The sequence below is a fragment of the Rhinoderma darwinii genome, chromosome 11, assembly GCF_050947455.1.
Source record: "Rhinoderma darwinii isolate aRhiDar2 chromosome 11, aRhiDar2.hap1, whole genome shotgun sequence".
Lineage (NCBI taxonomy): Eukaryota > Metazoa > Chordata > Amphibia > Anura > Rhinodermatidae > Rhinoderma > Rhinoderma darwinii.
Genome location: NC_134697.1, coordinates 27,016,798 through 27,034,931, shown reverse-complemented (window position 1 = coordinate 27,034,931; position 18,134 = coordinate 27,016,798). Strand labels below are relative to the sequence as shown.

Below are 18,134 nucleotides of genomic sequence, written 5' to 3'. Positions count from 1 at the left end.
TGCCAGGGCTCCTGACAGTAGTGCCACCTATGCTGTCCCGATGGTTCCCTAGTAGCAGATTCACCAGCCTTTTGGAGAAGACGACATTGGGGAAGTTTAGCAAATTTATTACATGGACATCCAATGGGAATAAAGACACGGACTCAAAGATGTAAGGGGCAAAAAGAAGATTTTATTTTGTTGATTTTATGTGTTCACAAGGTTATTACTTCTTTTTGTGGGGAATGTTATGGCTGAGTTGATCCAGAGGAAGGCGAAAACCCCTAAGAGGAAAGAGCCAATTGTCCTCATGTAAGGGGGGAAAATTCCTTCCTGACCCCAAATATGGCGATCAGAATAAATCCCGGGATCAAAGCCAATGTGTACATCTATCTGTTCTATGTGTCTGTGTCAATACTTGTGTCTATGTGTGTATATATATAGCCGCTCTGGTAAGATCACTGCTACTCAGCAGGCCCCAGGTCTACAATATATGGCTATTTTTCCTGAACTCACCAGGTCTCAGATGGAAAAAAAGCACAAGCCACTCCTGGGGGTGTAGAGGGTCTTCAGGAGGTAGTGATGTCTGATGCCAGCCAGAGGTTAGAGGATGGAAAGCCAAGGTCCTGGGGCAATAACGTAATGGAAAATGCGGCATATAGATAGTATAGAGAGAGGATGTTATAGGCAAGCCGAGGTCATACACAGCAGAGGCATGGGTCAGGAGGCACAAAGTTCTGAGCAGTAGGCACGGGCTGATCCTGCAAGATGGAACATCACTTCTAGAGAAGGAGGATCTTACCAGGCCCAGCTTGGTGATGTGAAGGAGAATCCGGCCACGGGGTAAAGGTGTTTTTTATCCTCCGGGTGTTGGTTCTCCAGAACTGCCTTGAATGGTATAAATGGAGGCTGTGCTCTCCTCCCCTCCAGTTCCTCCCAGCCAATAGTGTTAAAGAATGGATGGTCTCTGATGTTCTTATACACACCCAGCCGCTTCTCAGGATTCTTACGCAGCAGTTTTTTTTGGCAGATGTTTTATGTCAGCATTCAGCCGAGATGGAAATGTAGGCCTTGTGGTGGTGATGGATTTGTAAGCCTTTTTCATGCTGAAGCCATTGTAAAATGGGGAGCGTCCTGCTGACATCCAAGACACAATTCCCAGGCTCCACCAGTCAACGGCTATGTCATAATCCTTTTCCAGAAGCACCTCGGGGGCCATATAATCGAATGTTCCCGTCATTCCATTGATCTTAGTGGAGGAGGTGACGCCATCTTAGGCAAGCCCCAAGTCTATGATGCGGATGTATCCATCTTTATCCAGCATGATGTTATCTGGCTTTATATCTCTGTAATTAAATAAGACAGATGACACATAAAAAAAGAGAATGGAAAATCAACCCAGCGAGGCAGTAATACAGGAGACATGGGATGTACCGCTGCAGAACCAGGCACAATGCAGGACTCTGGGAAAGCTGGGTGCATTATTTACAGCATTGAAGAAAACCGAGAGATGTGGGGAAGTTCTGCTTACCGGTGGACGATGTTGTGTCCATGGAGGAACTGGAGGCCACATACCATCTCTGCTGTGTAGAATCTGATGGGGAGAACACAGTGTAGTATCAATGACATAAAATCCTTCTCTAGCAGATCCCTAATATCATGTTATTATCAGTGTCTGTCGCCACCAGCAGAGAAGAGGCGCTGTTTATGGCAGCCTGTACACCCTTCGTTCTCTGCATTGTTCTTTGTCTGACCTGTCAGGTCCTCTTTTTTTCCACCCTTTAGTCCACTGTCTTTTCTGTATTGTTCCCTCTGTCTCCTCATCAGTCATTTACTTACCTTACATTGCCGATGTCCAGGCAGCCGCACATTGTGATTAAATCCTCCAGGCTGCCGCCAGACAGATACTTGGTGATGAAATAGGCTCGGTCCTGAGACTGATGTGCGGCATAGAGGTGGCATAAAAATGGGCAGTCTCGGGCCTGCAGGAGTATCCGTCGCTCTCTCATTAAAGTTGCCGCATTGTCCCCTCTTTTGTTGATAACCTTGATAGCCATGTAGGTGTTTTGGCTGGGGACTGATGCCAGGATCACCTGAAGAAAAGAAATGAGAAATTATAATTGGAAGTGGTGACAGGTGAAATGCTTATACCTTTAGTACATGGGTGATTTATCTGCTGGGGTCTCTGGTTGTTCTATTGCCTAAGAGAGAGGGGTGGACGGACTGTGTGGTGGTTAGTTAGGTAGTGCCCAGGACGCTACCGCTGAGCTAAAGTAAGCAAACATAATGTAGTGTCTGTTCTTGGGTACTTTATGGGGTCCACTTTTAAGACTATTGAACCTTACCCATACGACATAGGTATAACTGGAGCAAACTGTATATAGGACTGTGGGGTCAGTGTTCTTATATAGATCCACATTGGATGCAGTAGGGTTGTAATGAAGGAATAATGGTAATTGGGGGACCCTAATAAAGACTTTACATTGGGACACAGGAGCTATAAGTTACAACCCTGACAATGCACCTTTCCCCAACTCTTCATTCCCTGAGATCATCTCTCCAGCACAGTAAAATACCCCGTTCTAGCGGATGGGACCTAATGTGGAGGCTTATTACAGCGCAGCACTATATATAGAAGGAGCTGCTGATACCAATCATCCATAGCGATACATATGATACTGGGGGTTCCCAGAGCTGGGGATATATGATATAAAGGAGTGATAGAGTAAAATGGCGGATAACAGAAAACAATAGATTGCACTCAGTTGCACAGCTGAATTTAGGTACACTGACCCTTTGACAGGAATTAGGGAGTTGAACACCTATAGAGACATGAGTGCTAAACCCAAAATGCAATAAAAATTACATAATAACAAAAAGAACAAGTTACAGACCACATAAAACAGAGAATGGATCATGGACAAATATCTGGTCACATAAGTAAGGAAGATGAATGATCCACCAGACTTGTAGCTCAAGTTATAATAGTGGGGGCAGGATGGTAAAGCTGACAGTAAAAAAAGAAGAGTAAAAGTAATACATTGTAAATCACTGCATACAAAACCTGCAACCCTATCAACAATACAATAGTTTGTAGGGCAAGAGCCTCAGAGCAGTATCCATGAATACCCAGAACACCTAGGAATTAAGGAGTTATAAAACTTACTTCACCAAAGCTACCCCTACCCAACACCTGATGAAAGGTGAAGCGACTGATGTTAATTTTGGGGTAGGGGGTGGATGTTACAGGGTCCTGGCTGCTACCCAGCCTTGGCTCCTCATCCTCTAATACTCTGGCTTTCTCTCCTCTCTTCTTCTTTATCTCTATAAATCCGCTGCCGTCCTCTTCCTCTTCTCATCTTCTCTCTTTTTCTCGCCGTCTCCACCATGTCCAATGGTCGCCATTTTCGGTAATCCCGCAGAAAACAAAGATGTCCGTCCAATCACTGCCGTTGACAGTTGAAAGTAGATGGCAGTTGGCCGTGTGCAGGTGACATGATGTCACAGCAGAACCATGAAACATCAGGTGGCACCTGCCTGCCAGTGGGCCATGTACCCGCTCTGCCATATGCACTGTGATATGGGCATCATGAGTGATAGTCCAGTGTCCAGAGCAATGGAGAAATTCATGGCTGGTTCTTCTAGTGTTGTATTATTAGTAGATGGGGCAGGTGATGTGACTTTAGTGGTGCTCATAGTTCATCAGAAACTCTGCTGGAATTTAGAATAAGTGCAGTTGTGTGGAAATATAAATGAAGCGTTTGGAGCAATAAACCATAAATTATTCTTGCTGCTAATGACAGAAATAACAAATCCTTGTGAGGAGCCGGAGCCGGCCCACAAACAGCAGCCAGGAACATTGTGGCCTATTAGGCCTTATTGCCAGACCAACCCCTGTAAATGGAAGGGGCGCCCTTGGTCCTTTGTGTGATATTGTACACTACCGTTCAAAAGTTTAGGGTCACTTAGAAATGTCCTTATTTTTGAAAGAAAAGCACAGTTTTTTTCAATGAAGATAACATTAAATTAATCAGAAATACACTCCATACATTGTTAATGTGCTAAATGACTATTCTAGCTACAAACGTCTGGTTTTTAATGCAATATCTACATAGGTGTATAGAGGCCCATTTCCAGCAACCATCACTCCAGTGTTCTAATGGTACATTGTGTTTGCTAACTGTGTTAGAAGGCTAATGGATGATTAGAAAACACTCGAAAACCCTTGTGCAATTATGTTAGCATCGCTGTAAACAGTTTTGCTGTTTAGAGGAGCTATAAAACTGACCTTCCTTTGAGCTAGTTGAGAATCTGGAGCATTACATTTGTGGGTTCGATTAAACTCTCAAAATGGCTAGAAAAAGAGAGCTTTCATGTGAAACTCGACAGTCTATTCTTGTTCTTAGAAATGAAGGCTATTCCATGCGAGAAATTGCCAAGAAACTGAAGATTTCCTACAATGGTGTGTACTACTCCCTTCAGAGGACAGCACACGCAGTCTCTAACCAGAGTAGAAAGAGAAGTGGAAGGCCCCGCTGCACAACTGAGCAACAAGACAAGTACATTAGAGTCTCTAGTTTGAGAAATAGACACCTCACAGGTCCTCAACTGGCAGCTTCATTAAATAGTACCCGCAAAACGCCAGTGTCAACATCTACAGTGAAGAGGCGACTCCGGGATGCTGACCTTCAGGGCAGAGTGGCAAAGAAAAAGCCATATATGAGACTGGCTAATAAAAGGAAAAGATTAATATGGGCAAAAGCACACAGACATTGGACAGAGGAAGATTGAAAAAAAGTATTATGGACAGACGAATCGAAGTTTAAAGTGTTTGGATCACACAGAAGAACATTTGTGAGACGCAGAACAACTGAAAAGATGCTGGAAGAGTGTCTGACGCCATCTGTCAAGCATGGTGGCGGTAATGTGATGGTCTGGGGTTGCTTTGGTGCTGGTAAAGTGGGAGATTTGTACAAGGTAAAAGGGATTTTGAATAAGGAAGGCTATCACTCCATTTTGTAATGCCATGCCATACCCTGTGGACAGCGCTTGATTGGAGCCAATTTCATCCTACAACAGGACAATGACCCAAAGCACACCTCCAAATTATACAAGAACTATTTAGGGAAGAAGCCGGCAGCTGGTATTCTATCTGTAATGGAGTGGCCAGCGCAATCACCAGATCTCAGCCCCATAGAGCTGTTGTGGGAGCAGCTTGACCGTATGGTACGCAAGAAGTGCCCATTCAGCCAATCCAACTTGTGGGAGGGGCTTCAGGAAGCATGGGGTGAAATTTCTCCCGATTACCTCAGCAAATTAACAGCTAGAATGCTGAAGGTCTGCAATGCTGGAATTGCTGCAAATGGAGCATTCTTTGACGAAAAGCAAAGTTTGAAGGAGAAAATTATTATTTCAAATAAAAATCATTATTTCTAACCTTGTCAATGTCTTGACTATATTTTCTAGTCATTTTGCAACTCATTTGATAAATATAAGTCTGAGTTTTCATGGAAAACACAAAATTGTCTGGGTGACCCCAAACTTTTGAACGGTAGTGTATATACATATATATATATATATATATATATATATATATACATACACTTCTGAGAAGACCACCCCTGTTCTAGTGGTATATATATATATATATACATATATATATATATATATATATATATATATATATATATATATATATATATATATATATATATATAGAAAGGAGAAAGCAGCAGCACTCACACAGTAATCATAGATCAGGTGCCAAGCAAAAACGTCCCGATACTTGGACGTAATGTCAGATATAGCAAAAGAACTTCGCAGCACTCCAAGTAGAAAAAATGGTGGTTTATTCAATCCAAGTATAACAGCAACGTTTCGATCCTACAATAGGATCTTTCTCAAGCCTAGTGACACATCTAATACTACAAACATATATAGGGTAGAGACCACCCATCGTATATAACTATGATGCTAGGAGCCCGGCTCCCTGCACTGTGTTCGGTCCGGTACTTGCGGCCGAAATACGTCCGTCAATTACGGACGTAATTAGTGTGTGTGCACATACCCTAATTGTAATTGCATATCAGACAATTGATGACTGGAAATATTTACCACTATTTGGGCAGTGTCCTTTTGTTGCTGTCTTGTACCGGTTTCTGCCCCTTCTGGTATGTCAATTTCTGGAAGCGGGTTCTTCCTTCCTCTATTTCTCCTGCGGCCGGCTCTTCTGGTTTTCTTCTTTTTGAAATTTCCATCGGGTTGCAATCTAAAAAATCATGATCATTTCTTGAAGGGTATTTCCTGGAATTTTCTTGAGTGCGTGTATCGCCCTTATTATAGCTTGGTTCTCGTATTTTTTTATCTCGCCTAGGAGCACCATCCGTATAATTAAAGGAATTATCCCATGTGTAGACACGACCTGATTGGTAGTCCGATTGATCACGGAACCATTTTTTCTTCTTGGTTTCTTCTATATCCATCCTTACTTTATTGAGTGTTATACGTAACTTATCCATATGAATGTTGAAATCTTCTATCTGTATGAGCGTTTTTAAAGTTCTCTCCAGATCATGCACCTTCTTTTTTAGACCTTTTTTCCATTAGATGGTTATAGCCAATGAGCTGTCGATGTAATGCACAGAGTAGCTGTGTAATCCAGAGAAGCCAGTGGTGCCATATTTGCTTTTTATTGCAATTTTTTATGAATATGTCGAGAACGGTAGGCCCTAGAGAGCTGAAACCCGGTGTAAAACCTTCAAAAGCAACTGATTTACTTATGTGCAAAATTTGGTGCAGATTGGTCCAGTCATTTGGCCGTGCATAAAGAACAGACAACAGAAATTAATTTATATTCATACATATATATTTCATTTTATAAAAAAAAATGTAATCTTCTGTGAGTAAAACAGACACCTGAGACAGGTCCAAAGGGCACATCCTCTCAGTGTGAAGTGGTTTATATTACAGGGTGGGCCATTTATATGGATTCACCTAAATAAAATGGGAATGGTTGGTGATATTAACTTCCTGTTTGTGGCACATTAGTATATGGGAGGGGGGAAACTTTTCAAGCTGGGTGTTGACCATGGCGGCCATTTTGAAGTCGGCCATTTTGTATCCAACTTTAGTTTTTTCAATGGGAAGAGGGTCATGTGACACATCAAACTTATCGAGAATTTCACAAGAAAAACAATGGTGTGCTTGGTTTTAACATTACTTTATTCTTTCATGAGTTATTTACAAGTTTCTGACCACTTATAAAATGTGTTCAAAGTGCTGCCCATTGTGTTGGATTGTCAATGCAACCCTCTTCTCCCACTCTTCACACCCTGATACCAACACCGCAGAAGAAATGCCTCCCGATCTGACCCCCTTAGACTTTTATCTTTGGGGTCATCTGAAGGCAATTGTCTATGCTGTGAAGATACGAGATGTGCAGCAACTGAAACTACGGATACTGGAAGCCTGTGCTAGCATTTCTTCTACGGTGTTGCATTTGTGAATAGCATCATGTTAACTTTGTGTAAAAAAGACAAATTTCAGAAGCAGGCTGCCACACTTCCCTTGTTGGTACTTCTTTTCCTTAATTTCGAAGTGCACAGAGAGGAGCTTGCAGGCATTCAAGGATAATCCATATAGAGAATACAGAGCAGCTGTATCTAAAAAATCTAAAATCATTTTTAATAAAAAGTATTTGTGAGGTTGCACCAAACACACTGATACGCCATTTTATTTAAAAAAAACAAAAAAAATTTGACTTGCAAAGGTGTACATAGCCCTTAAAGGCATGGTGTTGCCAGAAAAACATGTTTGTTTTTTTTTAATTAAACATTTAGTGTGTGGGTGATTAAACATTGTTCAAATTTTTTTTATTTTTTTCACGAGTCAGGAAATATTATAAATTATTTCTAATTTATAATACTACCCATTTTTGGTCACTAGATGGAGCTATTTCCCAAAATTGCAGCATTGCAACATTGGGTAAAAAGCCCTCGCTCTAGTGAGCTCTCAGCATCCCCCCCTCCTTTATCCTGGCTAGTGCCGGGATAAACGAGGGGTTTGAACGGTGTAACCTCCTACACTGTGTGTCGCCATTTTTTGAGCTAACACACAGCGTAGTAGGTTTACATACAGTAGTAAACACACACAAACACTGACATACATTGAAATCTCTTACCTGCTCCTGCCGCCGCGGCTCCCTCCGGCCCGTCCGCTCCGTTTGCTGCCGCTGTTCCATGTGCACAAGTCCGGAAGCCGCGACCGGAAGTAGTAATATTACTGTCCGGCCGCGACTTCCGGTCCACAGGAAAATGGCGCCGGACGGCGCCAATTTCGAATAGGACTGTGTGGGAGCGGCGCATGCGCAGTTCCCACACAGACGCCGTACACGGCAGTCAATGGGACGGGAGCCGTTCGCAGTCCCTATGGGACTGTGGCTGCCGTATTCCATGTCTGTGTGTGTCGTTAATCGACACACACAGAAATGGAACAAAAAATGGCAGCCCCCATAGGGAAGAAAAAGTGTAAAAATAAGAAAAAGTAAAACACAAACACACAAATGAATATAAACGTTTTTATGAAAGCACTAACATCTTTAACATATAAAAAAATTATTTGTGATGACACTGTTCCTTTAAGAACACCTCTATTTGAAACGCGTAAGCGTCTGTCTACCCAACTTGCGCTTTGTTCACTTTCATTTTTATTTTTTTTAATGAGTTGCCAAATACATTTTATATTTTTATAAGGATGTGCTGCAAAATGTTTCCTTTTTTACCTATATGCTAACTATATGTTTGCCTTTATAATGTCATATTACACTCTCTTGTTGCTTTTATAAACTGATTTATTCTAATTACTACATGTGCAGCCTCTGGTAAAACATTTTATATGTCACTTAGAGTAAATTGCAGCAGTCTAATTACATTCCATATTCCTAATGCTGTCAGTAATGGTTCAGGCTTCGCCACTTTCCAAATCTTTCCATTATTCAGCCGAGAAGTAACTAACAGATCCCAACATATTGAGGGATAGTTATGGATTCTGGTTATCAGAAGCAGCTGACCAGTTGATGGTACAATTCTTGGCCTTTTTACATCTAACAAAGTAATTATACTCCCTACTTCTTCTGGGGTATAATTAAAGGGACTGAACCATCAGAAAATATTATTTAGATCAGTTTTTTATTTTAAAAATATTTTTATTTATTTACAACTAACCACTGGACCACACACAATAGGCTGGTTTTTCCTGTATTCTGCATCTCACTTGTCAGCTTTACTGTGTAGACTGTGTAGCAGAGGGCAGGGCATTTAATGACAGATGATAGCTTTATTGTACTGGTGGAGACTTAAAGAGGCTCTGTCACCAGATTATAAATGCCCTTTCTCCTACATAGTCTGATCGGCGCTGTAATGTAGATAACAGCAGTGGGTTTTATTTTGAAAAACGATCATTTTTGAGCAAGTTATGAGCAATTTTAGATTTATGCTAATTAGTTTCTTAGAGACCAACTGGGCGTGTTTTTACTTTTGACCAAGTGGGTGTTGTAAAGAGGAGTGTATGAGGCTGACCAATCAGTGACCAATCAGCCTCATACACTTCTCATTGTTCCAGCCCAGCATGATCCACAGCACAGTGTGATTGTGCAGTGAAAGAAGCTGGGCTGGAACAATGAGAAGTGTATGACGCTGATTGGTCACTGATTGGTCAGCGTCATACACTTCTTTACAACACCCACTTGGTCAAAAGTAAAAACACGCCCAGTTGGTCTTTAAGAAACTAATTAGCATAAATCTAAAATCGTTTTTCAAAATAAAAACCACTGCTGTTATCTACATTACAGAATATGTAGGAGATAGAGCACTTATAATCTGGTGACAGAGCCTCTTTAAGGTCCTCTTACATCCTGGGCTGTGTAAACAAGCGCCGATCAACGAGACAGATCGTTGATCGGCTCTCGTTTGCTCCTGTCACAAGGAGCTATGTATGGGGACGAGCGGTCGTTATTCCGATCGCTCGTCCCCATACATTATTATCATGTCAGCAGCGCGTCTCCCTGATTACACAGGGAGATATGCTGCCGACAACGATAATATTGAACGTTTGCTCGTTCATCTGCTGATCACTGCCCTGTTTACACATGAATGATCGTTTGCCCGATAATTTGCCCGTGTAAAAGGGCCTTTAGATAGGGCAAGATAGTACATCTACACACTATAGACACAGATAAGGCTGTGTATGCAGCTCCCCTGTCAGTCGATGGTCTCTAGCGGAGAGGCTGGACTTCCTCTCCTTCTGGAGACTTTATTAGTCTGTTGATATTTCTCTGACAATTGACTCCCATTTTCTGCAGCTGCCATAAAGCACACATACCCCGCTGCACTGTGTATACAGATAATGTGTGCCTCCAATATGACCATCCTCAGGGAGGTTTTTAAACAAGTAAATAGCTACAACATTTAACAAAAATTATCAAACACATTATTTTTCTTCTACAGACTTACATCTAATGCTTCCCGGTAGTGTGGCTTTTACTCCTTTTCAATCTGAACACTATGGTGGCCAAGCTAACCTAGCATTTCCCATTTATCCATATCCACTTCTCCCCAAATCCTTAAAGGGGTTGTCCAACGCCAAAAAAAGAGGTTCTGTGGCGTGCAAATAAAATGTAGAATATAATGCAACTTACTAATATACTCTAATTATTAAAACTTTACTGATCGGCCGATTTCATGGGCACACAGGAGGGGAAGGATGCTCCCTGCCACCTGAAGCTGTGACAACACGTTCCAGCTTCCAGCATAAGCTCCAAACATCCTTGACAACGTCACAGCGGGTGAAATCGGGCGATCAGTGAAGTTTTGAAAATTAGAGTATATTAGTAGGTGTCTTTATTTCACATTTGTACATCCCAGAACTTCTGTATCCTGTTCTAGTGCCGTGCTGAGCTGTAGTCGTGTTGTGCTGTATACCATGCCTGTCCTGCTTCTCCACGCCTGACGTCCACCTGCTGCTAAGTTCCTGCCTAGCCTGCCTTGCCACTGTCCGAGTTGCCACAGGTACCCTATACGAACTATAGACAGAAGGTTTGAGAAAGCGTGTCTACGCGAAACAACTCTTGCCTGTAATCTGTGTACTCCGTCTCTCCCCCCACTTCACTTTGTGAGCAATAAAGCATTTGAAAACGTCAAATACGGTGAGTGCGGCTCTATTTCCTTCTTGATTCATTGTGAACTATGGACTTTTACCTGCGTCCTGTTGGCCAGCTGCCTTACCGCCAAGACGGTACGGCCCAGTGGGTCCACGAACCCTACGTGACATGGATGTGGATAAAGGGGAGACGCTAAGTTATCTTGTTTGATCTAACACCGGCCTCCTTAGTGTCCAGATTTTTTACAAGGAGTACAAGCCACACTACCGGGAGACTTAAAGATAAGTGGATCCTGGATTATTGGATCCTCCTGTGACAATCGATAGCCACCCGAGTAAACGGTGAGGTTGTGGGGAGCTCCAGGACAACTTATTCCATTGTGTCTGTAAATAATATTGTGTATTCTGTTCTCACTTCTTAGTAGTCGCTGATAAGATAATAATACCGTTGTATACAAGGCTGGCATTATCCGGTATGTAAATAAGCCTGTGCTGTCTTACATTGACCTCACATACAGTATATATTGTATACTGAGTCATTCTCAGTGAATTCTTTCCCATTCAAGGTTTGTCTACAATAGTGAAATAACTGGTGAGACTGGTTCCTGCACATGCCTGATAGCCGCAGAGCTCTCCAGTGCAAGTTATGAGCGAACTCTCCTTCTCTACCTGCCAGGGAAGGGTTGAGCCCTGGCTTTTCCAGTTTTGCAAAATGATTGTGTCACAAGGCCACGGACTGTTTTTGCGATGAGGAAACCAAAAAAGGACAAAGCACCATTTCTAAACATGGGGGAGAGGTGGCTGCTACTGAGTTTTCTTTACCTTCTGCTGAGAGGTGAGTGACTTGGGTTTTTTGGCTTTACAGATATGTCTCCTATAGACGCAGAAGTGCTACGAGTAGTGACAATATGATCTAAAACTATACACATAGCAGTAACTGTGTCTGATATTCTTAGTAATGGACTGCTTTCATATTTAGCATTATTCAGGGGTGTAACAAGTAACCATGGAGCCCCATAGCAAAATATGGATGGGGGCCGGGTCCATTAGACTGAAAGGCTTATGATTACTTTGGTCTCCACTCTGTCCTCTATGTCTTTTCCTTGGTTTCCCAGGATCTGCATTCATTTTTCCACTTTCTTTTTTCATCATGCACAGTTATCACTTACTACAGCTCACCTCTGGGTGGAGATGGGTCCTTTAGTTTCTGGGTCCCATATGAACTGGTATGCATGCCATCCTGGTAGTTACACCCATGTCATTGCTACCATTGTTAGGCTCCGCTCACACCTGCATCGCAGCTTTCTGTTGTTCTGCTCTGTCAGAGGAGCAGAACAAGGAAAAACTGGAAGCGACGGTTTCGTGGTTTTACCCAAAACAATAGTGCAGCATTCTGAGCTATTGTTTCTGGTCATCACTGCCGGATCTGCGACGAAGGCCCCTAACGGAGCCTCCAATGCATATGTGAACAGAGCCTTACCTAGTCTGATAGATGACTGGTTATACATGGTAATTATTATTATTATTATTATTATTATTATTATTATGTATATTATTATTAGTAGTAGTAAAATTATTATCATATTATTATTTTATTAATATCCTCGGAGCTCAGAGAAGCTGCCTTATCTAGGTCAGAACTATGCATACTGAGATACTAATGACATTATAGATATGGGCCTCATGTACACGACCAAACTTCAGATCTGCATGGTATATGAATAGGTAATGCAGTGCCTATATCCTGCCCTGGAAGCACAATGCACCATCATGTGCCTCTGATTTTATAAAGTTGTAAGCTCCTTTAAATGCTGTAATACAGAGGTATTCTCCACTAGAATCATTGTAGGTCACCTTCAAAATTAGAAGCTATGTGTATGTACAGATGGATACACAACAAACATAGTGACATAGTCCCCTAACATGCTTATGCCATATAGTCCCCACCTCTTACACATTCTCCAGCCTGCACCTAGACGAGTGGTTATTAGGACAAAATAGTAAAAAATAATCATTGGCTAATAGTAAAGGCAACTCTGGCATTGGGAGATGGCAAACTGGGTAGATGCACAGGGCGCCAAGCCTCTGAGGGGCCTCCTGAACTCGGCAGTCTACTATAGACTGGGCACATACTGAGATGAAGGAGGGATGGAGAGGAGAGGTGGACTCTGACACTGATCGTACCATCCTCCTACTCTGGAGATGGGACTGAGCAGGATTTATCTAGGGGGATGACGGGGCATGTACACCAGATCCTTGCTGCCCCAGGGGGCGCCAACAAGCCGCTCTGCAAGGGAATTAAGAAACAGAGCTAAGGCCCGGGTGAAGGAAAGCCTACCTACACCTCTAGACTGGCGACCCCTTCTAGTAACTGTAGCTGAATGTTTAGTTAATGAAAATCTACCAAGGAGTGCCCCCCAGCTCCAGAGTAGAAGGATTGAATTAGTAGATCTGTCTTGCTCCTCGACGATGGTCTTTCCTGAATTCACACACTGTGGAATTGCTGCAGATTTATGAATTTGCTTTGAAATCTGCGACGGAAAAAAGTCAGCAGAGTGTGGACAACAGCAGTGGAATCTGACAGGTCCCAGACCCTTTATTCTGTAAGGGCTGTAATATTAAAACATACTTATCAAAATTAGAACCTTTAGGGTGCGGGACATTTTAAGTCTACCCTTTTAGCTATGTAAACCTTTGAACACTACTTTTTTTTTTAAATAAAACAATGTATCATGGTGTTTGATGCAACTTTTTCATTGTTTTTTTATAAAAAAAATGTTTTAACTTTTTCAGATACAGCTGCTTTGTATTCTGAATACATAGAAGTTGTATCTTGTGCTGAAACTTGAATCCGTCAGGTCCGTTGGACTGACAGCTTCAGGGACAGCGGAAAAATTCTGAGAGCCATAACTGTTTTATTTTCCATCGATTGAATGGCATGAGGGCATTTTTTTTGCAGGACAAGCTGTAGTTTCTTTTGGTACCATTTTTGGGTATATGTGAGGTTATGATCACTTTTTATTGCATTTTTTGTGGGAGATGAAGTGAACAAAAAACAGCGATTCTAGCATTCTAATATATATTTTTTTCTTACGCCTTTCACCGTGCGGGTTATAGACGGGGCGATACCAATTATGTTTATTTATTTAATTGTTTACAATGCTTTAGGGGGAAAATTGGGAAAGTGTTTTTTTTTTTACTTTTAATAATTTTTTTGTACATTTCTGCTTTTTTTTTTGTTAGTCCCCCTAGGGGACTTGAACCAGAGATCATTGGATCGCTTGCACTATATACTGTAAGGCTATGTTCACACGCTAAAATAAAAACGGCCGTAAAATACGGAGCTGTTTTCAAGGGAAAACAGCCTCTGATTTTCAGCCGTTTTTAAAGCATCAAACGTTTTTTGATGCGTATTTTACGGCCGTTTTTGGTGCTGTTTTTCTTTTCACCCAATGAAAAACAGCTCCAAAAACGGCTCAAGAAGTGACTTGCACTTCTTTCTTATGGGTCGTGGGAACGGAACGCCGTTTTTCCCAGTGAAATCAATGGGCAGATGTTTGGAGGCGTTGAGCCCCCGTATTTTTTGCAGTTTTTCAATGTGTTTACGGCCCAAAAAACGGCTGAAAATAAGCTGTATGAACTAACCCTAAGGCCTCATGCACACGACCGCACAGTATTTGCTGTCAGTAAATACTGGACGGACGGGCCGCGGGCGGTCCGTGGAGTGCACCCTGCATTTGCAGCCGTGCTCACATTAAAAAGTATAGGAGCACGGTCCATAAGTGCAAAAAATAATACATGTCCTATTTTTACAAGTCATTTCTATGGCCCGGACATACAACCCCGTAAATATACGGGAAGGTATCTGTGGCCGATAGAAATTAATGGGTCAATACTTTATCCATAATTACTGATCTGTAATTAAGGATAATAATTACGGTCGTGTGCATGAGGCCTAATTGTTTTTAAAAATCATTCTAAACGTATCCCAAGATGCACTAACAATGGACATACGTCACCTGTCAGTGCAACCAGGCTCAGGCTGACAGCGGTTACTCCACGCACATGTAATAATCTTAGCACTGGGTGGAACGCTCGTCAGTCTGGTATTACGAGTCATACTGTTACCGTATATGTCGTATGCAACTAAGGCACAAAGATCTGTGCTCTAATTACTTTAAGGCATATGTCCGGTTTCAGCAAATAATGTTATTTTTTGTACAATTAAATGTTATACAATTTTCCAATATACTTTCTGTACGCATTCCTCACGGTTTTCAAGATCTCTGCTTGTTGTTATTCAGTAGGAAAATTCATTGTTTACTTCCAGTGGTTTTCTGTCCATGGTCATGTGGTGGACACACAGGTGCTGGGATCGTTAGAAGACACAACTCTGATACACATACTGTAACGACCTGTGCACCATCACATGACCATTGACAGAAAACCACTGCAAGTAAACAATGAATGTTCCTACTGAATAAACAACAAGCAGAGATCTTGAAAACCGTGAGGAATCAATTACAAAACGTATATTAGAAAATTGTATAACTTTTATTTGCACAAAAAAAAATTCATTAATTTTCTGGACAACCCCTCTAATATCCTACAAGTCATTCGCAGGTTTCATACGGGAATATGATGGCTATGTCAAATATCTTCTATTTTTTGTTCACTAAATGAGATCCCTTGATAAAAAATCCATCAAGTATATTTTTCTAGGTCACACCCAGATTAATTATTTTATAGAGGTTGTCGGAGATTACTGTTATGTTACTTTAAATAACATGTGTTTCTAATCGATCATTATTAAAAACGGTGCCCCCTACATTACTTTTTACATCCCCACTCCGGCTGACCACAGACTCATGTTATCATTGTGGCTGTAGCTCAAACATGGCTCCAATCCTTTACCCTGTACTTTATACAGAGCAGAGTTACATACAATGGCCCTGTGACCTGTCGCTGTAAAATGAAGTGGCCACATGACAAGGTCAGATGTCAGCTGTACAGGGATCTAGTCCATACAATGTACAGATAGAGAGGGAAGACGTATTGGCTAAGCAGTGGCCGTAATGTCCACCTGTATAAGTAGTAATAAAGTGGACATCATTTTTTACAAAGTTATTTCATTTGTAGTAAAATGGCCACTTATAAAAATAAAAACTCCCTGAAAACCCTTTGAAAGGGGTGTCTGGTCTTGAAAACCCATTTCCAATACCCTTGTAGGGACTACATAGTTATTAATGGGAAGTCTCCCTTTCAGGACCCGTATCTTTTAGCCTAAGCGGAGTTCTTTCTCTGGAGGTCTCAGGACATCCATTCTTTTCAATTGGGACTATGGAATTCTTCATTTCTCCTGTGGTGGCGCTGTAAGGCAATTGAACCCTTGCTGCTGGAGTCCCCCATAGTTTACAGCTGATCATTGGGGGATCTTAGTGGCAAGACATCCTGTGATCAACTTTTTGTCAGGGGAAGCTTCTAACAAAAAGGGAATATTTAAAGCAGAAAACCCCTTTAATAATTATCTAATATGAGGCATTCATTTCCCCAGTGCTTATTAACTGAAGGAAGTGGAGCATCATTGCATACAACTATGGCAGATCACTGGGAGGTCAGGCATTATTGGATGTTGTTCCAACATACTAGGAATTTGATAAAAAAAAACAAAACTTCAGAATTAGGATGAGACACAGTTAATATGCAAACAAAAACATAGCTAAAACCCAGACATACCATAGAAGGTGGGTAAGGCAGGAACAAGCAATTCAATACCGTACATACATATAATACAGTCACAACAAGTATAAAACTAATATGTAAAAAGTTATTACACAGTGGCTAAAGTGCAAATGCATATGATGAAAACCATTAAATCCACATAAGGCCTCATTCACATGACCGTAGCCATGTGCACGGCCGTGATTTTCATGTCGGCCGGCCGCGGAGTGTCACCCGCGAGACACCTGCAAATCGCCAGCTGTGCACATGGCCACGTCCATTATTTCCTATCAGCCTGGACCACAGAACACGGCCGTAATAAGACATGTCCGTTCTTTCTACAGTCCAGGCTCCGGGGCCATGCACGGACCGTGGAAACCACCGTCGTGTGCATGGCCCATAGGAATGAATGGGGCCGCAATTCTCCCGTGGATTTTCACGTTCGTGTGCATGGGGCCTTAGGCGGATGGACGTCATGTAAAGTGTTTATATTTCAATACATTTCAGTTATAAATATGTAAGAGTATGTATAAACAAATGAAAAAAAAGATTATGTTAAGTATACATAAGATCTTCCGTTCATTCACCACACCCGACGAGTGATTTGCCATCGACTTTGTGTGGGCGTGAATGGTGTTTCAAACAGACAGGTTTATAAACTTCACGCCGCCAATCCCAGAGTGCCAAAAGTATGAAATTCAGCTGAGTGTACCTGATTATGCCCGAGAATCATGGTCGTTCCTATTTCCAGCGTACAAAAACGCATGCGCGCTAAACCATGGCGATATCAGATGACAGAGCACGTTCAACGTAAGATGGTGTTTGTCATATGTTTTGTATTGGGCATGCGTACTTGAAATCCTAAAGATCGTACACTTATTTTTTAGAAGACCTTTACTTGTATCTAGGAGGCACTTTTTTTTTGGACATGCGCAGATGGAAAGATAGGGAATGAAAAAAATGTCAAGTTTGGTTGCAGACCTATCCAGGTATCTGACATGGGAGACATCAATTCATAATAAATAAATTTGTATTGAAATACATTGATCTTGATTTATAAATATATATATATATATAGAAAGATCACAGAGAAATATATTGTTAAGTTAAATGTGCATTTTCTAGACCTGATCTAGATAAGTATCCAACCAAACTTTATGATGTTTTGCTTCAATATCTTTGCATCTGAGTATGACATCCATCCGCCTTTTGTGGGTTTAAGGCCACGTTCAGACGTGGCAGAATTGCTGTTCAATTCCGCTGAGTACAGTCCGCAGTGG

The 18,134-nt window shown here is 41.7% G+C and overlaps 1 protein-coding gene across 1 annotated transcript in view; it reads left to right on the top strand.

The window, feature by feature from the left end:
- The window catches only part of LOC142664175 (disintegrin and metalloproteinase domain-containing protein 9-like), a 77,472-nt gene that overhangs the window by 2,131 nt on the left and 57,207 nt on the right, over positions 1-18,134 (top strand). Inside the window, exon 2 of the mRNA XM_075843200.1 lies at positions 11,700-11,968. Coding sequence (XP_075699315.1) covers positions 11,881-11,968 — 88 coding nt within the window. The 5' untranslated portion in view covers positions 11,700-11,880. The remainder of the gene's footprint in view (positions 1-11,699; positions 11,969-18,134) is intronic.